Raw genomic sequence first — 25,806 nt, 5'->3', positions numbered from 1 at the left:
TTAGACATGGTCCAGACATCCAAACGAGCCTTAAACCATTCCTAAAGCTTATTTAGTACTACATGACCGAAAAACTAGATTCGGTGAAGTTTGTGTTTTTCTGACATTGTGGTGCTCTCCATTCCACTACTAACATCTACCAGTATGCCTTGTTCTATAACAAATCATACCCATCTTAAAAGACAGTACACCAGGAAAGGACCATTTTTCAGACAGCAGAATAAATGTAAATGTGCCCATAACAATCAATACAAGCACATATATGAAATAAGACAATATAAATATGCAAATATGAAATATGCGAGTTTTTTGTTTGTGCAGGCACATGTGTATGTTTGGGTGGGGGGGGGGGAGAGAGAGAGAGAGTAGAACGTAGAGATTGATTATAAGGAGAAAAAAGAACAGCTACATATCATTCTGCAGATATCTTACTCAGATCAATTGGTAAAGTGAACAAATCATCTCTATATATACAACTGCCCTCCGAACAGCATGCGGAGGTGCACATTTGGATGTGTTGGGGGGGGGGGGGGTGATCGAAGGGTTGCTAGTCAAGCAACACAAGACCCGATACTATGGGCTCCATAACATCTTCAAATTTCTTCCAAAAGGACCCGTGTGTAAATTTTTTCCAAAAGGAACTTGTGCGTCCCCCCAAAAAAATTTCCCTCTCAACAGCTTCTCGATCATCAAAGAAAAGGACCCGCACAACACGTTGATCCTTATACCAATTATGCACAATGAATGTAAACATTAAGTTACCTGCTGAGGGGGTTCTCACTCCAGAAAAATCAACAGCAAAGTTTCCTTCTGAACTCAGCTGTCATCATCCACAGCACCAATGTATGTGAGATCCTTTCGTCTCACCCTCACAGCCCCCTTGAGCCAGCTAGATGCTCGAAGATTGCCATGGTCCGCACTGCCTATCAAAGCACTGCTACTTGAAGATGGGCCTGATCCTGCACCATCTTCCAGCAGCGTCCATGGGTCAATATCCATATCATAATCTTGTGATGGCAATGGTTTAAATTTCCCTGGTATGTTAGTTACTGTTCGCGCAAGAGGAGCCTGATTTCTCTGAGGTGGGTTTGAGTTTCCAGCATGCAACCCAGAAACCGATATGCTGGGTTGAAGAACAGCCAAACCAGTATCTGGAACAGGTGGTGGTTGGCAAGAGAAAAGGCACCGAACAGAAGGGACAACCACTGGCATTGCAGTTTGGATACGCCAGCGAATCATTTCAGGAAGCTGCATTCGATCTAAGTCTTTCTGCATTCACAAGTACACATATAAGACAGGTAGAAAACCATTTACCTAAACTGAAATTCATAATCAATATTAACAAATGAACAGATTGAATGGAAAAAGTGTACTAACACTCAACAAGACAGGACACGTAAACATATTTTTTTAGCTTAATTAATTTTGTCAAAAATCCCGACACGGGTATATTCATCCAGCAAACGGATGGGGTTCATGGAATGCAAACTTATAATGTCATATACATCACTTGACATAACTTCAAAAGAAGGGAGTGGGGGAGACATAACGTCAAAAGAAGGGAGTGGGGGAGGACTTTGAAACAATGAAGTTATTTTGTTCATTGTTAAATAAAATTGAAACTGACGGAGCCTACTCTATATAATGGTCGAAATTTGGCATTTTTTTTTTTACTTTCCTGGAGTGCAGGGTATGTTCTAGAAAGCTTACAAGAAGTTTGTAATGTAACTTATAACGTAGCAGTACTGCTTCCAAAAGAGAAGCACCTTAAAACTTTGCCTTCCCTCCTTACTTTTCTTTCCTATTTTTGTTGTTTGTAGGACACAAAAGGAATGGAGAATATGAAGAAGTTACAGAAGACCAAACCTGCAAAATATCGACCAGTTCACAATCAAATGCAGCAAAATCTTTTCCCCCCTCATTTATTGATTTAGTAGACCTCAACCAAGTTGGCCGGCAACTGCTTAACAGCCCATGAAGAACGAACAATAACTGATCAAAGAGACTTTCATTTGACAATTCTGCAAAAGCTGCAGAGGTAGCCTCTCTTGAAGACTCTGCATCCCTCTTAGAGAAAGTACTCTGCATGATATTGAAGCATAGGTCTGCCCCCTCATGCACAACTCGGTTTCCTAGAAGACGTAGTACTACAGAGGCAAATACATGCCTCATGTTCCGTGCAGATGGCTCCCTGACAGACCCAACATGTTCAAATTAGTCTATCTGGTGAACAATATTCAGCATTTATCAAATCACGTACAAACCATCACGACATATACAGCATATGGATGTTGGAAAAGTAACACTAAACCAAGCAAGAAGAACATCGTACAAAAGGCATCTACCATATATCTACGCTAAACAACAACAAAGCCTTTTTCCCACTAAGTGGCATCTACTATATATCTACGCTAAAATAAACAAAAATTACAAAAGTGAGGACAACAGAAGAGCCTGAGAATAGTGTTTTAAAAAACTAGTTTTGAGACTAGCCTAAGCGGTTCTTTGGGCGGGAATATTATTAAAAAAAAAGCCTCTGCCCAGCCAGAGTGGGCTATTTTTCCGATGAGGTGCAGTGGAGAGGGGCGACGGAGGCACGCCTGAGGTGTTTCCTGGACGATCTGGGCATGTGGGTTTATCTTTCTAAAAAAAAAAGAAAAAGCCCATACCCAAACCAACGTCATTTTGGGTAGGGTTTTTACTACAGCAAAAAAATTACAGTGATATAAAACTATAAATGCCATAAGAACTGAAATTTTATGCTCATGTTTTAACTATATAGAACAACACGTTTATATTCATTTCAGATCTTTCTTAATTTGCTATGGTTGGATTCTCGAAGGATAAAGTACTAACTGAAATCATTAATGAAAGTCGAGAGGATGCATCACAAGTGGACTCTTAGTTAACTTGGTAACATTTGTTATGGGGTTTAAGTGTCTTTTTTTCTACATGTTGAGAACATGAAGATAATAGCTCTCAAATTATCATTCTGATAATCATCCTTAACAGAAATGACAGTTTACCACCTGATGCACCCTATATATGATGCATCAATATATTCATAATTCACACCTGTTTACATCCTTACGCAACAACAAAAAACAAAATGTATCAGAAAAGGTTATTAAATACGCAGTTCAACTAGATTGTTTAAAAACTGCATAAGCAAGAAAAAGGAATCACACAGATATTCAAGAAGCAAGTCTTTGAAACACCATAGCTGCCCCCACAAATCACAATTAGATGAACAACATAACCAAATAATCACACTTCAGCGACACAAATACAGAAACAATCAGCAGCGAGGGAGATACAGGCAACTGCTAACCAGACAAACAGGCACATGCTCATGCAAATAAAATTAGTACAATACCTCACCATAAATTGTACAATTACCTGTCTGCCCATATGATAGGAAGCAATCTTAAGAGCAAATGCAACCGCAGCGATATAGAAGCTCGCAAAGCTGCAGGGGACAGTGGAGCATAATCAGCTGCTCCTGCTGCACGCCTAGCTAATCCAGGACTGCCACCCCTTATACCTTTGCGGCTATTTCCTTTGCCAGTGGGACCTTCAACTCCAGAAGGAGTTGGTCCTGCTTGCTTATGTGTCCCACGAGTACCTGCACTAATTTGTTGCTCAATACTAATCAACTGCTTGATCAAATCGTTTGCAAAGGTATTGCGCGACTCATCAGAACTTTGATCTATACATGGAAGAAGTAATTCAATAAGAGCCCTCTCTGTCACATGCTGCTGAGTGACATTGTAGCTTTCAATGTCCGACGTTTGACTGGCCCCTTTCCCATACTTTTTTGAGTCTGTTCCCTCTTCAACCATCTCACCCTCTTCAAGGGAAGTGACTTCAAACTTTCTCTTATCTCCCCTGTTTGTTACAGGATCAACATCATAAATACACCATCCCCACGGCTTCCAAAATTGGGTCTTAGTTGAGAGACGTTTACTCTCAGCAATATTAAGAAGTCGTTGTCTAATTGTTTTTCGTCCATAAAGAACATCTGTGCCACCCAGGAACCATTTGACCTGCAACAACATAGAATCTGCTAGTGACCTCCCAAAAAGATGAACCACATCCGAGAAAAGGGGTGCCGCATCAGGTCTAACTAATAACCTTGTAAGGATGATCTCGATGAAGTGTTTCTCATTCTCGGAGGCAGCAGCCCTTTCAGGACTAGGCGAGGACAACCGAATGGCATCCACTAAAGACGCATCTTGAGTCCCAAGTTTTTCATTAAGGGCCTGTTCATTCAAAAGGAGCCTAAGCTCTACCCACTGCCAATGAAATTTTGCAGGTTGCAGGGTATCTAGAATATGTACAAGCTTATCTACAAGCTTTGTTTCATGTTCTGCAAATTGAACTTTAGACTCACCATGTCCAGAGACCTGATTTGCTTCACCCTGTGTAAATGAAAAGTGTGGCATCTTACAATCCATTATGGCATTTAGGAAAAGCCTTGCACGTAATGGAACAAAAGCCCTGGATTTTTTATGCATGTCTGAACCATTTAACTCTAGCATGGCTGCAAATTCAGCATCACTGCCATCTGCAGCTACAATATCATAGAAACCCTGACTATCTCTCAAACACACATCACGAAAAGGAGAGTGCTTTATAGCATCACCTATAGCTGTTGTTAAAGATTGATATGATTGGTTAAAATCATCACGCGCTGCAAAGATAGTGCTAAGAAGGAACGGCCGCCACATAACAAAAGCAAATATAGAATAGGCAGGTGGAAAAACCAAACCAAGAGGGAGCATACGCTGCATCCTTGAAAGAGCTACTACAGAGGGTTCACCCAACAGTTCCACGACCAATCCATCAGAGACTGTTCTGCAGTTTCCAACGAGAAGTCTAAACCAATGCACATAAGCTTCAAGCGAGTTATCACCCTTAAATGCCCCAGCAGAACGAGCATTGCCATTAGAGTTGGATCTACTACTCCTTACAAATTGAATTACATCCAACCTTTCCTTTAACCTGAATACAGTCACCAATCTCTCCAAGCTAGTAACCCCTTGAACAACCGCCCCGATGATTAGTGCAGAAACAGCAGCTGCAACTTTTGTTGTCCTCCCAAGAACTACTTTACTGTTCAAAATGTCATTAGACATGTTAGTGTTGGAATCATGGGATTCAGGAGAGGATTGATATTGATTTCGAGAGGCCTTTCCAGGAACAAGAGCAGAACAAGCTTCTGTCGCAAGAGCTACCTCAAATACACGGGTTTGGCGCTCTCCAAGAGCTTCCTTAAGGAGGCATAGGCAACTTATATGGATACGCAAAATACGCCTAGCGAAGTTCAAGGAATCGGTGGCAGATGGAAAGGTTGAATAGCTACCCCCCGCTCTAAAATCTGGAATCTTTGCTATAATTAGCCCTACATTACCCACAATAGCAGAAACGGCAGAAGACACCAAAGATGGATCCCCTTCTTGAGCAGCACCACCAGTCTGCCTAATGCAGTCCATCAGTTCTGTAATTACTTTTTGAGATATCTGACATCCGTCATCCCATTTATCAACAGGAGAGCCTTTAGGAGCACCAGCAGCAAAGAGCTTTCTCTCTTTCCCAAAAAAATACTGAAAGGCATCGTCAACATTCACATTTCGTTGCACTATTTCTTTCATGTTCATTCCCACCCTGGATAACCGAACACCACTAATCTTTTGGCGGAAAAAATCATCAAGATCTTCGACTCCTGCTGGAACACCAAGCGGAAACCCCAACTCTCCATCCACTGACTGTCCAGACTCAAGTTCAGAAAGAAGTCTCTTATCACATGTTGGCTTGAAATTCTTTTCCCATTCAATGACACTAGCTACATTGCTGTATCGCTTCAATAAATAACGACTGTATGCTAAGGCAGCTGAACCTGAAACTCTTCCATTAGGTGCCACTATGGCTGAAGCACGGTGCATTGTAACTGACAAGACTTCTGGAATAAGATCTGTAGCAACAAGTATGTTCTCATACCTGAACCAAATCCACTGTTAGGCGACTCAACGGAATCCAAAGTAGAATGCTCAAGTGTTTATGTCAAGAGACAATCAGAACACACTAGTACTAAGGTACTGGACAAGGACATTGATGATGATATAAGTGTTGGGTTTTACGGCTCAAAATTAGGATGATGCAAAAAATTATGTTTGTTACCTATTTGGGTTTGGATTTTGACTTCTTAGTTGGTTTCTTTGTGAAGAGATTTTGTTAATTACCTATTTGATTAGGATTTGGATTTACTTCCTATTAGGATTTTTATTGTAACCTAAGTCATTTGCACTATAAATAGGACCTTAGGGTTAGTGTATTTCATGTGGCTCAGTCGCGTGGCAATTTGGTGAGAGTCAATTTGTGAGTTTATGAGTTAGAGAGCAATTTGAGAGAATCTTCTCCGTTAGTTTTGGGTTCTCTACTCGTTTGGTTTAGGGTTTGTAATTTGTGGGATTCGGGTTGTGAGAGTTTAAACACTCTCTTGTAATCTCTGTTTGTTTAGTGAAATTTCTCGTCGTGCTTCGCTCGTTGACATAGGCTTTACGCCAAACCACATAAATCTCGTGTTAGTTTGAGATTGTTTGTTTTAGTTTTCACCTACGATGTTGATATTGGAAGCAGAACACACTAGTACTAAAGGTACTGGACAAGGACATTGATGATGATATAAGTACATGTAATTTTTAAAATCAGGAAACAAATTGCTCCCAAAGATGGGGTATTTGCTGTCATGAAAACTATTTCATACTGGATTGATAAGTGTACGTTTCTAAAGACACAAGGTTACAAATACTAAGAACAAGTGTTCTAATTTTAGTTGGACAGAATAAAGCAAATTTATTCCGACTGTCTTACACTTGCTAATAAAAAATTTGAAAAAAAAAAGGAGACTAGACTAATTTGAATGTAGTTTGTACAACGAGCTCTCAGGATTTTAAACTTCATTCACTTATTTTATCTACTTCCAATGAGAATCAAAAAGTGAAACTCATGCATGCATGATAAAAGTTATTTTTTAAAGAGAAAAATGATAAAGAGGGAAGGATAAGCAAATCTGCCAATAAGAGAAGAGAAACAGACTTATCTCAACATTTTGTATAAGTTTTATGGGATATAAAGAAAGAGACTGCACCTTCGGAGTGATGATACCAGAAATGCCTCCCCCACTTCACACACTTGACTTTCAGCATTTCTTGGCAACAGCATAATGTTCCTCCCACTATGGATTGTAGAACTGGGGCCATTAACCTTTGGCAGCAACCAAAGCAGAAACTTGACTGCTGAAACTAAATCATTTGAAACATCCATCAAATACAGTGCAGCAGAAAGTTCATCTTCACCAAGCTTCCACCGTATGGAGCTCCTATCATCAACAGATGTGAAATTCCTACCAAATTGGCCAGCCTTCGCAATGGTCTTTTCAGTCTCTTCAACAAGCTGCCTAATAACAGTCATCAACCAAACCGTAATTGTCCTCTTCTCTACAAATCGCAGCCGCTTTAAAGCTTTTCCAATTGAAACAATATCCCCACCATGGTTCATTTTGGTTGGATCTACAAACTTCGGGATTTCCCCCTCAACTCCACTTTTATGATGAGGACAGCTTACTTTATTATTGCAGACATGACTTGTAGATGCTCCCTGGCTACCTTCAATCCTAGCAGCTGCAAGTTGAGCAAGGCTTTGAGTTTTACGAACTATCTTCTGCCGGTTCCTAGAGACCTGTTTGGTAGATTTATTGGGTGGATCAACCTTCAATGGCTCCAAGGACTTAGGTCTCTTCCGCATCCACCAGGCATCTTCATCATCTGAGGGAATAGGAGAATTTCCTTGGATGCATGAGCCCCTTTCGTCGCTCACTTTTTGCCTCTTTGCTCTTCTGCATTCTTCACACCCAGGGGTGCCTTCTCCTAGATCCATCTTGTTAAAGGTTGACCCAAATGGCCTCTTAACACTTCCTTGGGATTCATCAAGCCCTGTTTCTGTCGTTGGGGATGAACTACTTGGGAGTTGCAACAGAACTGATATTGCTTCCTTTAGTTCTTCGACATCAACATCAGTCTTGCTACTTTTGCCAGACAATACATTGGGTGATGGCTGAACAGCCTTCCATCGATCCACAGAAACTGGCAAACCACCATCTTTTCCAAGAATGGGATAATGCTTTTGCTTCAGAACAGACACATTCATATTCACATTTTTATTTTGATTGGAGAGAAGCCCACGAAGTATTAGGCGGCGCTCAGTTGAGTAGAAGTTCATGGCCTCTGAAAGCTGTGGCCCTTCAGCAGTCCCTGCTTCTTCCAAAGCATCGCGCATAAAGTGCGCAGGCAACAGCTTCAAGATACGAAAATGCCTATTCCAACGGTCGACTTCAAACCCCGTTCCATTCGTATCCATAATTCCACTAACTATCAGTTGCCTAACATAGGCATGAGGATTAAAAATACCAGACCGGATAAGTTCGATTACAAGTAGTTGAAGCCGCTTGAAACCTTCTCCTTTGCCTGCTTCATGTTGATCAATCCAACACACTATGATATCGTGTAAAGGACCAGGGCTCTCAAATATATTTGATGATTTCATACTTCTTTGATCAACATTTTTTGGTTTAACTTCACAGGAATTTCCCATGGAAACTCTGACAGGAAAATTGTTCTGCTGGGTAGAACCTTTTGCAACACTACTGACTCCAGGGATGCTATCATTCTTACGTTGAGGTGAAAGTTGCAAATCTCTCATCTTTAGCTTCAAAAGCCGAGTAACAACAAATACCTGAGAGAAATCCTTTCTGCCGGTAAATTTCAGCTCACAAGGTGGGGCAGTCGTAAAATCCCTGAAATCACATGTTGCCCACTCACAGAGGAAAAATACAGAGCAAACAAATGACAAGTTTGCAGTCCCAATCCACTTCAATGAAGTTTGCAAACATGGACTAACTCCTGCAATCCAACTTTCATTTGCAACTCCATCACAAGGATCTTCAAACAGAAATCTAAAAGCCACTCGAACATCTCCCTGCACAAGAGATCTATCTAGGGCCTGTACAGCTTTAGCTATACTATGGCCTGGATAGCTAGGTCTTGCAGCCTTAGCAAGATTTTCAGCATGTTTCTGAATGGATGAAACGATATGATCAAAAGCCAGAGACTGATATTGAGTATCAAAAACTTTACTTCTGAATGCAGAAGCAACTTCTGCTGAAACTTTTTTAATCTTTCTCGCATCCTCAGACATCTTTGGTAATCCATCATTTGCAACATAGGAGACTATAGAGGATGGTAGAGGAAAGCAATCAAAGGCTACAAAGGTATCAGGCACAGCAAGTATTAAATAGCGAAGCATCTCAACCAAAGAAGACACTGTATACCCCCTACGGGAGTTATCTACAAGATCTGATCCACCTTGAGAAGGTTCGCCAATGAAACGTACAGCTACTCTCACAAGATTGCGCACATATGTTTGAGATAAAACAATAGTTTCCAGAACACCATATATAATAGGCAAAAGCAACTGCATAATCTCAAGCAATTCTTTCTCCTGTAATAGAATAAATATGATTATAAGAGGCAGATTAAGATAATTTAAACCTCAGTAAATAGTGTTTAGAAAAAATTAACACATAAAAAGTAATACCTGTAGTTGACTTAGAACCCACTCAATGATGAGTGTAGGAAGAAGAAGCCCCTCAGCATGATGCCATTGCAGAAGCCGCACCACATACCACCATTTGAAATGTATGGAAGGCCCCTCACCATCAAGGACTGCTGATGCTGGATCACCCCTTTGTGGCAGTGACCCAGCGTAGAGAATTTGTGGCGATCTATCTCTGTTGTGTGAAGTGGAATGAGAATTATTTCTCGAGAATAACTCATCGAGAAGGTACTGCAGGTAATCAATAATATCTTTTGTCCACAGCTCTGTGCGGGACAACTGAGCTTTATCAGATGTCCCAGAAGATATATTGGTAGAACCTGGCCTGAACTGCAGAAAATACATCAATAATATGGTGGAGTGTCAGCTATATTCCAAAATGAGAAGTATTGGCAAACACGTTAAGATCAAAACCTAGCTCTGTTACGATTGTACGGAAATATATACCTGATTAAGATAATTTACTTTAATAAACCAAGTTGCTCTCAGCAATGGAACATTATTCCTAGTAAGAACTTCAAATAAAGATCTTTTCCTATATCCATGAGGGACATGATCAGCCAATGAACGCAAGCGCTTGTGTTGTTGTGATAGACCCTGGATGCAAATGGGACATATATTATAATCAGCTTATGAACAAGAATAAATAGAATGACTTATCGAGTCATGGAATTCAACAACAGAACCTCTGATCAGTTATTTCAAAACACTCAGGTTGTTCAAATTTTCACCACCCATACTAGGTTGTCACCATTTTGATTAACCCTTTTGTTAAAAAAAAAATAAAATAAAATAAAAAAAAAAACATTTGATAAGTTGATTGTCTGTGGCCCTCATTTTTCTGCCCTCGGCAAGACATTAAGATGTTTGGGATGACCCAAGTCACCATATCACAATGCCTCTTATTTACTTGACAGCGCAACCAAAGGGGTAATAGCTACTAGCTATTCCTATGTTTCAGAGTTTCTCAAGCAGAAGTGCGCAATTAGAGTGGATTGTACGGTCTATGCCTTTTAATCTTTCTATACAAAAATAAGGTTAACATTTATTAACAGCAACTGTGTGTTCAAGAAAAGAAAAGGCATACCTCAATCCATTTTTTTCGCAACTCTTCACCACAGGGCTTTTGTTCAGGAAAAACACCTGGCTTTGACAACAGTGAATCAACAAGAGGAACACCGTACACTTGACCAGCCTGCCATGGGAAAAAAAAATTAAACATACAGCAGTCCATGATGTGACATCAATCATATGGTACCCTCCAAAGCACTTTAATACAAGAGCATATGGCAATATGCATTTTTGCTGCAAAAGAAATTTCCTAAACATAAAAAATTGTTGAGCAAGGATAAACTACCTTTCTCTTTTGAGCACGAGATTCATTAATTGCCCTAAAACGTATTTTGATAGCCTGGAAATTAAGAGAATCCAAAATATCATATAAACTACTAGTATTGAAAAATACATGAACCCAAAGAAAATGGTGGAACTACATCAATATTTAAAATAGATATACCCCTCATAACTTTCCAGACTAAGTGATGTACCTCTTTGCAACTGAAGACAAGGGGCTTGCCAAAAGCTTGAGCTTGACTTAGAGAAACCTCTCTTGATTCCTGGAATTTTTGGCACATGAAGTCATTATAAACACCCATGTGTTTGGACCCACAAAAATTTGAATCTCAAAATACGCTAACAAGATATATAGTAATAATAATTACTGTTATCCAATAAGCGCGGACCATATAAAAATGGCCTTCAGCATCAAGATACGCAGTATAAATGATTTGGTATTAAAAAAAAAGGACAAAAAATGACTCTTCGAAGAAGTGCAAAAGGATCCGCACAAATGGTTATAAGGAGTAAATTTCAGTGGGTTTTTGTGAAGAAACAACTGCAGTGGATTTTCAGATGGGTAGTCTTTAATGAGAATTAAGAACATCTTGAATATTTCTACCAATTACTAGATTATAAAATTGTACCTCAATTCCTTCAACAGTCTCTCTGTATCCAGCTTGCAAATATTCTCTGGTAAGAGTCTCCTCTGGGCAATTTGGTTTTTGGGGGTGAAAGTCAGGTGGCCCAAGTCTGGGGTTAAATAAAATGGAAATGACTTATACTGAGAACCATAATCAGCAGATATAAATTTAACGGAAGAAAAAATATAAAAATATAATAAACATAACAATTTGAAAATAATATATGGGTTAGTATATCCAGTGGTAAAAAATTCCTACAAATAAAGGAACTCAAGACTGTAACAGCACATAAATTCTCCTATTTACAGATATTTCAAGAAAAGGGCACTAATCTGTGTGAGCATTACCGGGAATTCAAATCGTCTTTATCACACTTCAATTTGTAAGGGTTTAATTGTGATGCACGCCTGCATAGTTAAAAACAGCGCACCAAATTTTATAACAGGGGAAGCAGTCAACTTATCAATAATTAAGAAATTGAGTAACTCAGTAAGATGGGGAAAAAACCTAAGTTATAAAACCATTATAGAGACAATATAATATTGGAAATGTCAGAAGTCGCAAAATTTCGAGACAAACCAGCTTACAAATGATGACCTAATAAATATCATTTAAATTTTTATGGGAAACACTGTTTATTATACCATAGTGCAAAATTGGCAAACAAGAAGTCCACTAATGTGAAAAACTAAACATTAACTACCATTGAAATTAAAATTACAGTATGACCTAAAATAAAAACAGATTTTTTTTCCATGAAAGAGAATGTAATGCAACATATTTGTGGAGCACAGTTACCTAGAAGCTAGAGGCAAGTTCGGCGATGCAGCCGATTCAGCTCGGGTAGAATCCCTCCCCGATGTCCCACCTATGGCTGTGTTGTTAACTGCACTAGTGCAGCCAGTGGGAGGATACCTTTGCATTTCTCCCAACTATCATCGGCATACTGCCCCCAGCATCGAACTTGTACAAGAAGCTGTCACGCTAAACCATCAAGTTAAATCACAGTTCCCCGTTATTATGATGAAAGCCATCACCATAAGAAACTACAGTAACATTAGTTTCATGCAGAAATACAAATTTGAGAAGATAATGGATGCAACGCAAGGATTCACCTCATGAATAACATGTGCAAATATCTTCAGTCATAAGCTACATAATGCAGGTTGGCATTCCTTCAAGGCAAAACTCTTTGCTAGTAAACATGACAGTCTTTCAAAACCTACAATGAATTGCACACTTCCAAAATTATATATGCATACATAGACAGGATGGGTGGGGTATGGAGCAAAAGAATTTTTAGTTCTCGGAAACAATTTAAGATGGATGATTTGAAAAGTGTGATTCAAGTACAGAATCTATTTGTTGCTTATCAGTTATATAGTATTTTGTAAACCTAATCCTACAAATAATGTTGAACATTTGACTTCTAAAGTTTCTAGCACTAAAATTTACAACTATCAGGTATTTACAGTTAAGTGAAACTTCACTCCCTCCAATATGAAGAAACAATTTGGAGTTCCAATATGAAGAAAAAAGCAAGACCTCTACTGAAGCAACTAACATGTAAAATTTTACACAGGCCTGTTCAGGCAACATATATCTAAGAAATGCCTACAGTTTTGATTTTCTCTCGGCAAATACTGTATTTACTAGGGGAAACGTTCAAACCTAAAATGAAACGTGCGAATTTGCTTAAAGTTACCAAACTTGATATCATGAACGAAATGCTAAACTCCTAGAGCAGCTAAAATCTTTGGCCTCGTAATTCGCAACCCAATTTCGTAAAGTTCATATCTTTCACATTACACATCTACGTAAATAATAAGTCCCAATTTTCAACAAATATAGAAAAAAATAAAATGCAACACAACCTACCCCAAACAATTTGATCTGCAATTCTTCATCTGAGACACATTAGAATCCCCAATAGTTAAACCGCAAGCTCAACCAATAAGTGCCCAGAGAATAAGCACACCAATTTTGAAACCAAGTAAAATTAACAATACCAAACCTGAGCACTAATACAAACCTAAATCTGCTATTAAGCCTAAGAATTTCAAAGAGCCCTAAAATCCGAGCTAAATTCCCAATGGTATTGCAACCAATTCGCATTCCAAATCATCGATTCTAACACCAAAATCAGCATAAATTGCAACAGAAAACAAAGCTAGGGTTTTGAACAAAATACCAATTTCCAGACGGGAGAGAAGCTTCGCGAATTGGGGTTTCGAGCAGCGAGTGAGGCTAGGGTTTTTAATGGCAATGGGTATAAAAAAAAAAAAAAAAAAAAGGCGAAGACTTGGGGACAAAACTGTAATAAATTAATGAAAAAGATTTGGGATTGCAGAGGCGTGGCTCTGAAAGTTTGCGATTCCAAGAGGAAAGAGATGAGTTTTAGAGAGAGAAAGTTGTAGAGAGAGAAAATAGGGAAGGAACTGAACAAGGGTTGAGGAGTTTGACTCTTTAATCTCTTCTTGCTGACGATGACGATGATGCCTCTGTTGCTTCCTCTGTTAGAATAAAAAGGAAAGGGTGGTTGATCTCGAGCTAGTAAATTATTACACTGTATTTTTCCACTTTTTCTTCCAAATTTGCCCTCGTCTTAATTTTTTTTTAATAAACAATAACGTCAGTAAGTGAAATAGGTGAAATTAAGTTGTTAGAGGAGAGAGAGGTAGAGATTTTTGTAGCATATAAACATATGATGATTTTCTACCACTACTTCAAAAGCGTCTACCTGTCTTTCTTGTTTGATTTTGCTAGATTGCTTGTCTTTCTTGTTTGATTTTGCTAGATTGCTGCAGAATGGCAACTTTTGTGGGGGGTAGAATGGGGACTGAATAATTAAGTTGGATCAGATTTCAAATATGTTTTACATAAAGTGCGTGTTTTTCTATGCCCTTAATAGAAATTTGATGATTTGCATTCCTCATGGTAAAAGTTGGTAAGAAAATATTACAAATTTAAATGCATTTAGGGTTAAGTATTTGATCCACATCCACGCCAAGATTAACATTACGCTCATAATTAATTTGAAGGATTAGTCGACAGATGGTCAAAAAATGAGTTAATTGATTCGGTAATTAAGTTAGTTAATTTGACAAATGAATTGTTGCAGACTTATAAACCAATTTATTTAGAACATTGTAGAAATTTGCATGACAAATTAATTGAACGGTTAGCATTATGCATCTGCAATTTGCTACTAATGTGGTTCCACCAACAACTTTGGTTACTTTTCAAGGGCAAAGTATGGAAAGTACATACTATTTTGGATTTAGTTATCCTCCCGAGTCCCTAGGGCAATGTTAGGACACCATCCTAAATGGAGGGCAGTGATATATGTCCCATTCTTGGATGTGTATGCATTTGGTTAAAGGCATGCCATTTTCTCTAACGTACTTCCACTAGTAGTACTAAACTTTTAGGCTTCCTTTCTCTACATGAGAGAGTTTACTTTCAAAGTGCAAAATGCAAAATTATGCATGCATGCAAATAAAGCTACAACACCCACGTATATATATTGGTTGGAGCGTTACTCATTGATTGTCTAATGCACAAGTTGACGTGTTTCTCATAATAATTAATCGGGTAATCAAGATCAGCACGCATTGATTGTCTAATGCACAAATTGACTTATTTCTCATAATAATTGATCAGGTAATCAAGATCAGCATGTAAGAGTATAAATGTGAATAATAATTGATCAAATTATTAAGACCAGCATGAGATAAGTGAATATAAAATGAACGTTGTATATGGAAGATTAATTTAAAACAATGTTTGTACGAAAGAATTTCTCCAACCCCCTAAAACAAAATTAACTGTCCAAAGTGTCATTACAGCCATAGTCAAAGATTCAAAGTAGTTCCTAACATTGCAATTTTTGTTGCTGTCGTTTGATTTGTACAATTTGGTAATTTCGTACATCATAACCTACCCTTCAAGACAACGGCATTTGATTTTCTGCTTGAATGCATAGGACGGACCTATTAATTGGTGTAAGATGTCCAACGCCGAGTATTTTACTTTGGACCTTGGTAGGTTTAGGGACAGTGGTTCCGTTAAGCAACCAATTAACTTTTTCCTCTAAGGCACTGCTTTTCTTTCCAACGTATCTTATCTAAAAAATATTAAATTTAGATAGCAACTTACGTACAACAAATTCATCGTTATGTGACATCTTATTTTAAAGAGAACTTTAACGAAAAATTTCTTGCACTGTTCACTTTAACGAAAAATCACATTTTTACATTAAAAAATCAATTTTTTATTTTATCTTTATCGTTAAAACTAAAAAATTTTAAACTTTTTTCGTTAATTTTCCTTATTTTAAAAAATCACATCAAGATAAAGTTGGCATTGTATTATTGGGTCACGACAGTAGACTTGTTTTATTTTCATTCTTCTCTTAAAAATTACTGAGATTAAAGAGGATGGGGTGAGAAAAACTTTTATTGCATAAGTTGTGAAGTCCTTGGACCATCATATTGCTGAAGATAAAAGGTGTTGAAATGCAAACTAGACGACAAGTTTAATAATGATGTGATTTCTTGGTGTTCATTTATGAGCTCGATGGCTAAACTTGATCGATAATCATTTGTGCGTAGTCTCAAAGAATCTCACATATTTAACTAGTAGATTAAAACTGTTGTCTATTACTAGAACGTAGTTACATGATATGGTTTTTTTTTTTTTTTCTTTTTTTTTTCTTTTTTTTTAAGGAGGACAACTAATGACAAGTCACGGTTATCAATCTATTTCGGACGTAGAGAGGTTATGAGAAAGTTAGCATGCCTATGGTCACAGTCAAGTAGACTCACCAGCTTGGACATCAAACCCGAAACCTCACATATTTTTTTGTGTGGAGAGTTGTAGTCACATGGTATAATATGTGTAGATGACGATTTTATGTTTGGAGATCCTATTAATAATATAGAAAACTATATTTTAATCCTTAAATAAGAGGAAGTTTAGAAAAATGTCTTATATAAGATTAAAATTTGATTTTAGTCCCTAGACTCTATTTAATGGCAGCATATTAAATGTCTATTATAATTTTTCGGTGTTCATAAATTAAATTTTATGAAATTATTATAAATTTTAATTCTCATTATGGTAAGTATCTTATATAAAAAATACATATTTTTTCGTAAAGATTTGGTACACATGTTTTTGCATATTTTTTCGTGTGTCACTAATTCATTACAATATATTTAGGTACGAACATTTCGGTACACTAGGATAGTATAATATATTTATGTACGAATATTTTGGTACATTAGTTTTTATAATATATTTAGGTACCGACATTTTGATATACTAGTTTAGTATCATATATTTAGGTACGGAATTTTTCGGTACACTTATGTTTTTGCATATTTTTCTTATTTGCTACTAATTCACTACAATATATTTGGGTACAGACATTTTGGTACACTAATTTAGTAAAATATATTATGTACAAACGTTTAGGTACACTAATTAGATGAAGTAAAATAAATACAATGAATTAAAATGTGTATAATAATAAATAATTTTAATTTTAATGTAATGACATTAAATAAGATATATATTAAATATTAAAATAAAAATATAATATAAATTTGAATTAAATACACATTAGAGGACAAAAATCAATATCCAATCTAACACCAGGTTTTTATTGAATTTTAATCTTCTTCAAGGATTAAAGTTCAAAAACCTTCATCTATGTTATAACATAGATAAATTAGTTATATTATGCGACACTGTTCCAGTTTCACACAATAATTTCTAAAATAGATCATTTATGATCATTATATAGTAATCCAAACATTGGTTGGTTTTTTTAACTACAAACCTTTTAAAAATACTCACGACTATGAGGGACTGGTGTACCTTATCCTACTCAAATGTGTCCAATCTACACCAACACTTACAAATTAAGGCGGTCTACATATAAATTAAAATTGATTGGTAAACCAATTTATATGTAACCTGTGACATCCCGTCCCGGAAATATCGAAACACACGTGTGAAATGACTAAATTACCCCTAGTTCGTTCTTTGACATTATTGGTTGTTTTGTGTGTTGTGGCATGTGCTGGGCCCCACACACACACACATTCACACTCCCTGTCTCTCTCTGCCCTTTCTCTGTCTCTGTCTCTCATCTCCCTCTCCCTTCCCGTTCACCTTAAAACGTACGGACAAACACCCACTCACTCGAACGTTCACAGATCGAGGAAACCAAGGACACAGTTGAGCTCGTGAGGTCGAGGGGAACACAGCCATACCATTTTCAGGTGAGAAACACATCGTTTTCACGTCGATTCGACGATGTCCGTTTTGAGTACTGTTCATGCAAATTTAATCTAGCTTGTTTTTGGGATTTTGAAGCTCATAGACATCTTAGTGAGGTCCCAAGGAGCTTAGAAGTACTTCGTTGGACGATTTTGGACGTCGGGATAGCTTGGTTCGAAGTTGGCCGGTTTTGGACAGTTTGCACAGGTAAAATCGTGTGGTTTTTGGCCTTTAAAAGTAGTATATTTGTGTTCTACTAGTCCTAAGCTTCATTTTGGTTCAAGAAACGTGAAAAATGGTTGAAAAACGAGTGAGAAAACACGATTTGAAAATTTCCCAGTTTTCCGGCGCCGGCGACGGCGCCGGAGGTTCGCCGGAGAAGGTGACGGAATATTCCGTCAAGTCTGACGGAATATTCCTGACGCCGTTAACAGAATCTGTCAAAACTGACGGAATATTCCTAACGGCGTCAGTTGACGCCGTCCGTGTGCACCGCACGTGCCTGCGCGTGGCCGGCGCGTGTGGCCGTGCCTTGGCCGGCGCGTGGGGGCGCGTGCGGCGGAGGAAATTTTTTCTAAAAATATGGTTGTGATCTTGAGGTTGTGTAGAGCACGTTGGTATATTCAATTGTCCAATTTGAGCAATGTATGAGAAGTTATTACGAAAGTTAGGTTATGTGCTTTAAAGTTAACGTTTTTATAGCTGTTTCGCATATAGGTGACACGTACCCCGAGGACGAGCGTGCACACGCGAGGCAGGGGGGCTACGACCTTTCCACATACCAGTGAGTGGGCTTTTGGTTTTCCGTATATACCTATATACTATATTTTCCCAGAAATTGAATAAATGTTTATTCGTTATGCCATGCATTACATTATCGTTATTCGTGCATCGTCGATTACGTTATTGGTTGCATATATATATATATACATATGCATATTGGGTGCTGTGGACGCACAGGTAAGTGCCAGGTAAGCGTTATTCACGTTTATGTTTCAGTAGTGGTTTGAGATAGTTAGAGAGCTCATAACCTGCACCCCCGGTGTTAGTGCTCCCGCCCGTGGCCAGGGCACAGTCCTTCACGTGATGTTCACCTCCCGCACCTTATACTCACCTTGGATTCAAGGTAGGTGCACAGTCCTGTCGTACAGACCACTTTAGGTGGTTCCGACTCGTAGGTGACCCGCGATTATTCGCCCAGTCTTCACGTGATCGTAGCACTTATTTACACCTAGGCCTGTCGTACAGACCACTTTAGGTGGTTCTGACTCGTGGGCAGGTTCAGATATTGAGATTGAGATTTGAGCTCTAGATGCAGCCGTACAGGTCACGTTAGGTGACTCCGGCTGCCAGATTACATGATATTGATATGTTTATACCTGAGCACTTGCATATCATTGTGATATTTCGGCATGACATATTTTGAGCACATGGCATGGATTTGAGCATATTAGCATATGTATTATGCGTATATATATTTTCTGGGAAGTATACAGGTTTTACGGCGAGGGGTTAGAAAGTATGTTTATAAATGGTTTTCGAAAGATTTGTTTTTGCCCACTCACGCTTTTGTTTTGCGCCCCTCCAGGTTCTAGTTGAGTAGCAGTTCCGGTGGTTTCCCAGAGGACTTTTCCGGCACTTCTGACAGACACCTATCTTTGTAGGGTCACCTTCGGGTGTACTTTTTTTGTATCTTTTCTTTTGGACTGCTGTAGGCTTGCTCTGAATTTGTGACTCACACGCTAGCACTTGTATTAGTACTTTGTATGCTAGTTAGTTTTTTAATTATTCGTACTTTATATTGCTACTTTATTAGCTTCCGCACGTGCACATGGCTACGTCACCTTCGTGTGACGACCAGCACTCCCTGATCTCGGTTGGGGTGTGTCATAACCCCTCATCTAATTCGTACTGGTTATAGTTTTGACACATCTGAGCAAGATAAGACGCATTGGTACCTCATAGTAGTAACTAGCAGGAATGCGCGCGCTTTGCTGCGGGCTTTCAGACCATGAATAATATTTATAGAAAAATTAACTGAAAATGCTACAACAATACAATTGCATTCATAAATGTAGCAAGTCAAAGAACGCATGTTTTACATGAGTAACGCATTCTTGTTTTTTCTATTTTTAGATGTCTTTACTTATAAATCTATTTTTTTTAGAATGAAGTTAGAAGGTGTTCTAGCACCAGAGACTATTAGAAGTTGGAAAGATATGCCGATGCAACGGTTCGAGAACAATTTGGGAAAATTTAGGTAGGAAATATGCTCGCAAGGAAAACTGACAATGGGTGAGTATCACTCTCAAAGCTGGTTTATGTCTAAATTAGTGAATTACCATAATCTTTGCTGGTTGGTTTTCACTCTTGGCCTAATTTAGCATGTAAATGCTGAATGTATTCCTCTTTTTACTTCATCCTGGGAAACTCTTACACCCTTACTACATCGCCACCTTTCTGATCTTTGAAGAACGAAGACTTATCTTTGTCCTAAACTTTTCCTAAATCAACCTATCTGTGTCTAAAAGATTTAGACTCAACAATGTAGTTGAAAAACAGTTGTACTTAAGTGCAGCAAGATCATAACCTCTTACAGATTCTCCTCCATGTCAGAACCACTTGCAGTCCAAATTAAGAAAGATTCAATGCTAGATCAAGAACAAATCAGCAATAATTTAAACTGAAATCCCTAGTTATTGTTGCAGAGAGAATTCATATGAAGATTAACTACATTATTTAATTCGAATGGAATCCAAAAGCAGCATAAATATGAAGGGAAAAAAATTTATAGTAAAAGTCACATTTCAGCAGCAATTAATAGTAGAAATCAGAGTTTAGTAGCAGGGACCAAAACAATTTCAGTAAAAAGGACTAGAAACTGCAATGACTAACATATTTACGTACATGTGAAAATCTATTCACAACCACATTTACAATGACTAACATATTTACAATAACTTACATATATATAGATGTCCAAGTGTCTATCGGTACTACTGTCTTTCAAATGGATCCTCAATTTCTGAAATCACAGAAAAGAACCATCCAAAAAAGTTATGTAAAAAAAAGTTCAACTGTGCACAGGTACCAAAGAAAACGTTTTTTTTTTCTTTCTAAGATTTATTGATTTATGCTCAGGAACATGTGAACAATCAGCAAGAGCCACAACTAATTTAGGCATCACCCAAACACTGAAGCAGATAACACATCAATAGAAGATCCAACATCTCACCACTTCCTTAATTAAAGGTGGAAACATAGGGTACGAAAACATGATTTTCAATTAAAAATAAATAAAGAACACGTTAAGGGCTTATTGCAGGTGCACTCTCTCAGTTAGTAGCAAGTAATATAGTTATGTTGCTTATAGTTATACCAAAACAACCATCACCTAAAAGGCCACACCTTTATGCTTCATTCAAAATAGCCACCATAAACAATTTGCAGTCCAAAGGTCCAATAATTCAAAGCTCATAAAAAAACTGAAAGTAACTAATTAACCACCATCATCTAAAAGGCCACACCTTTATGCTTCATTCAAAATAGCTACCATAAACAATTTGTAGTCCAGAGCTCCAATAATTCAAAGCTCATAAAAATACTGAAAGTAACTAATTAACCTTAAAATAAAGCAATTTGTTCGAGCAACAAAAAAAAAATGAGAACTCTGAGTAAATACAAATACCCCTAAAGATTCTAAAGCAACAAAACCCTAGTTCTCAAATTACAGAACACTAAATTAGATACTAAGTTTTTACTTCTGTTATCTTTTGGAATGCATGGTTAATTTATTTTTATTAATACTCTATTGTGAGTCTGAATGGTAGCTTCTGATGGACTGGCAACTGAATGCAAGGGATTAGGATGAGAGAACTTAAGTAACGGCTTGATATAATGACATTAAATTTTTAATTTTCTTTTAAAGAATCAATAGTTTAGAGCTCAGTCTCTGCCTTTAACAGTTGGTCGATTTGTAACTATATTGAATTGCATCATACTCTCATGTACTTTTTCAAGATGCTAAAAATGCTATGAATGACTTATCTGGTAAGGATGATGGTCTTCCTATTTAAACTTTGTTTTTTGACAACTTATCAAGAACTAAATCATTACCAAGATTCAGTTTAATTAGTTTTCTCATTATATCCAAATTATATGCAGTTTATATAACAACACAATCATCTTCAAAGACCATTTCAAAACCAATATAACTTTAGTCCTAAAAACAAATTCACAAAACACTCACACAGACATAGACATCAACTAAATTGCAATTTCAAAACAAAGGTAACTTTTGTTCTTCAAACCAAGAACCACATATGCATACCAAAATGATGACGCTGCGATGGGAGTCCAAACTAAACAGCCAAAACAGAGAGAGAATAAGAGTAAGAATTTGAACAGAGTTCATGTGTTTATATTGTATAAATGACTCTTAGCTTGTTTTGCTTCTTGCAGACTTATGGGATTCAGGAAAAATGTGTTATTTAGTTCCTCTCGTAGAACTAAAGAGGTGTTTTCTAGAGACCTAGAATATATGGAATCTCTACCCAGCAATAAAAACAGAGAACATCACATAGGCAACATAAGCCGAACATAAATCCCACATTTCACAACCAAATCGTCACATCAGTTCAAAACATTAAACTATAAGAACTAAAAATAATAATAACAGTACCTTGAACTGAACCCTCATGTCAAAACCTCCTGCTTTACAACCTGAAACAAACGAAAGAAATTAAAACCCACGAACCCACAATCAGATAAAAATAATTTTCGAGGAAAAACAAAACCAAGATTGGTATACAAAAAACCATCAGATCTATAACCTGGAAAAATAAATAAAAAGCCACACAAAAAACCCAAAAAAAAAAAAAAAAAAAAACAACCGACCTTAAAACATAGAACAAACAGACAGAAAGAGAGATGAATGTCTAAAATGAGAGAAAAGAAAACAAATAAGGGAAATTAATATCTCTGATGAATCCCCTAAAACCTGACCTAACACACTAAAAAAATCGAAAATAATCCACAACATAAAGGCAGAAACAATGATAATCTAACCTGACAGTAAAAAAATGAATTAAAAAAAGGAACTTATCTTTGGAAATCCAATCATGCAGCGGCAGATCCGGACGACCCGTATGGTTTTTTCTAACCATCCCCACTCTCCCACTTCTGAAATCCATCACCCATACCCCTCCCCCTCGCTCTCTTTCCATCGCCATCTCTCTCTCTCTCTCTCTCTCTCTCTATCTCTTTCTTCCTCTCTCTGTCAGAGCCTCCATCCCCCCGAAACCCTCATTGAAGGACAACAAATGGAAACCTACACGGCAACCTCCGAATTCGTTCAAAATCGAGAGGACAAAATTGCCCTTCCAACCCAACCCAAATCTGATGGGTTTCTTGTAAATAAGGTGAAATCAAGGGGTAATCCGTCCTAAACCTTCCGAACAAAATTACCCTTCTAAGTTCTAATAAATACCCTTCAAACCCAACCCAAATCTCATGGTTTTATTGTAAATGAGATGAAATCAAGGGGCAAACAATTGACTGTAGCTGAATGAACAATCAATTCCTCCTCAATTTTAGAATAGATAATTTTATTTAAGGTTTTTAGTTAGACTTATGTATAAGTTGTAGAAAATGAATATGATTTCAATGCACAATTTTGTCGTCTCTTTGTGAGAGTTTGTGAAGTTTGTTTCGATTGATGGTACTCGTTTCAACTGTGTCACTTTGACAGCTAAATTGTGGATTACTAATCGTTGTTGTTTTTGTCAACAACACATTCGTTATAAGTCGAGCAAACCCACCCCCACCCCCCCCCCCAAAAAATAAAAAAAAACTCAGATATAGCCCACAACAACACAAAATAGAAAACCTTAAATCTGGCAAGGAACACAGCAGCCGCACCTCCATCTAGTACTCAACAGCCGCACCACCATCCGATCGAAATCTAAAACCACCACAGAAAAAACTTGCATACGGAAGAGCCCAAGGCTTGAACGAAAAATGAGGGTAAACTAGTCATCCGCGCAAAAGCTATCTTATATTCTAGCCAAATAGTGCAACTAGGACTTTAAACACAGCTCGACACCAAAAAGCACCATTGAGGAAGATTCTTGATTGATCTAAGCAGCAAAGAGTCGTGGTTGAGATATGATGGCGAGAAGTAAAAGACAGGAAACTAATTGAAAATAAGAGGTGAGAGAGCATAGATTTGAAATATAGCTTAGAAAAGCTCCCATTACGAATGATAAAGTGTCACCAACTCTAAATGTGAAAGAGAGAGCTGAACACAAAACGGAGGTTTTTTTTTTTAGTAAAAAATATCGTTTCATATCTGTTTTTGGATTCGGATAGGCCCTTTATTGGTCTTGTTAAAGGGGATGCAAGGTTGATATTTAGACTGGAGGTATTGTTAAGGAGATTAAATTTGTAAATTAAATTTGAAAACTAAATGATTTTTCATTAATAAAAAATAAACACGTTAATCAGCACTTAAATAATAATCTAATAGTTAACTTCTATATCATTTAATTTACAAAATTTAATCTCGTTTAAATTGGTCGCTGGAGAAGGTCTTGCGCATATTCATTGACATGCTAACAAAGTTGCTCAAGGTATGTTACGTGGTTTAGTTTTCTTACAGGTGACTCTTTTTAAAATATAAAAGACGTGTGAGGTAGAAATTTAGTTTATACAAATTATTTTATAAATATAAACTTATTTTATTTCCATTTATTATTTTCTATTCACGTGGCACTTGGTATGCCATCCACGTATACAATCTAATTTTGAACCACATCCAAAAGAAGTCAGGGAAGAAAGTTTGAGCTCGCCTCCATTCCAAGTGACAAATCTAGTTGTTTTTGTTTTAAAGCCTTCAAATCTTTTTTCTTTTTATTACAATATATTTTACACTAAAAGAATGTGAGAGTTCGATTAATCATATAATAGACAATTTAATTTGATATCGAATTCATTATTCATAAGATTCGAACTAATAACTCTCACTTACAAATAAAAAAAAATAGCACAAATGACCCTTCAAATCTTATGTCCCATATTCACATGTTCAATATTTGCCACCTCGGACAAGTACACATTTATTGAACACCTAGTTAAACAGTGTTAAGTTTCCCAAAAAGGTGAAGATTGAAAACAAATCAAACGATCATGTAGCTTTCAGTTTTTTGTTTTTGTTTTTAGTTTTCGTATTTTTAAAAATCAAAATTGAAAATAATTGCTAAACGAGTTTTCAAATTTAAAATAAAATAGTTATTAAACGATATTTTCGTCTCATACCATCAGAGAGCAATAAAGATTGACCACCAACATGCGTTACCACTCTTCTTTGTTTAGTGATTAATGGCTCGTTTTATAACTATTGTTCTATAGAAGTGCGGTAACAGTCCATGCATAAAACTTAAAGAAAATTAATAAAAATGGTTTGAAAACTTTGAGTTTTAACGATAAGGACAAAATAAAAGGTAAAATGAATAGTACCAGAATTGACTTTTTAGTATAAAAATATGGTTTTTCGTTAAAGTGAACAGTAATGGAAGTTTTTCGTTAAAGTTTCTTAAAACTTACCCTTAAAATTCAGACTAGAAGAAAAAAGTAGGGCTAGTTTCGGTTTGGTAACCAAATCGAAAATAAGAGAAACAAAATTTGATTTGAACTCATCCCTAACTCTGGTTGTCGAAGGTGAAAGAGAGAGAAGGCTTCGCGTTAGAGTCGTCAAAGAAGATGGTAAGAGGAGTGTTGCTTTTATACTATGGCTTGAGTTTGAATTCTATTGACTTTTTTATCTAACAAATCTATGACGAAAAAAAAATAACTCGACTTTAGTAGTTTT

The 25,806-nt window shown here is 37.1% G+C and overlaps 1 protein-coding gene across 4 annotated transcripts; it reads right to left on the bottom strand.

The window, feature by feature from the left end:
* Window positions 1–363: 363 nt before the first annotated feature.
* On the bottom strand, window positions 364–14,174 carry LOC137719585 (mediator of RNA polymerase II transcription subunit 12). 4 transcript variants are annotated; one of them, XM_068458623.2, is made up of 14 exons: window positions 13,843–14,174; window positions 12,767–12,873; window positions 12,450–12,635; window positions 11,999–12,058; window positions 11,655–11,760; window positions 11,220–11,288; window positions 11,030–11,083; window positions 10,760–10,867; window positions 10,120–10,269; window positions 9,655–10,002; window positions 7,151–9,558; window positions 3,400–6,000; window positions 1,867–2,191; window positions 364–1,269 (listed from the first exon to the last, which is right to left on the bottom strand). In XM_068458623.2, the coding sequence occupies exons 3-14, from the start codon at window positions 12,572–12,574 to the stop codon at window positions 817–819; spliced, it is 6,807 nt and encodes a 2,268-aa protein (XP_068314724.2). In that variant the 5' UTR covers window positions 12,575–12,635; window positions 12,767–12,873; window positions 13,843–14,174; the 3' UTR covers window positions 364–816. The 4 variants fall into 4 exon arrangements, with proteins under 4 accessions (XP_068314724.2, XP_068314725.2, XP_088553782.1 ...); XM_068458624.2 differs by having other exon boundaries at window positions 12,450–12,627; window positions 13,843–14,106; XM_088697656.1 differs by lacking the exon at window positions 12,767–12,873 and having other exon boundaries at window positions 13,843–14,116.
* Between the last annotated feature and the right edge of the window lie 11,632 nt (window positions 14,175–25,806).

This window comes from Pyrus communis, chromosome 1 (genome assembly GCF_041283825.1).
Source record: "Pyrus communis isolate YQ-2024b chromosome 1, ASM4128382v1, whole genome shotgun sequence".
NCBI lineage: Eukaryota > Viridiplantae > Streptophyta > Magnoliopsida > Rosales > Rosaceae > Pyrus > Pyrus communis.
The sequence above is the reverse complement of the archived record's forward strand: the minus strand, read 5'-3'. Positions and strand labels throughout refer to the sequence as shown.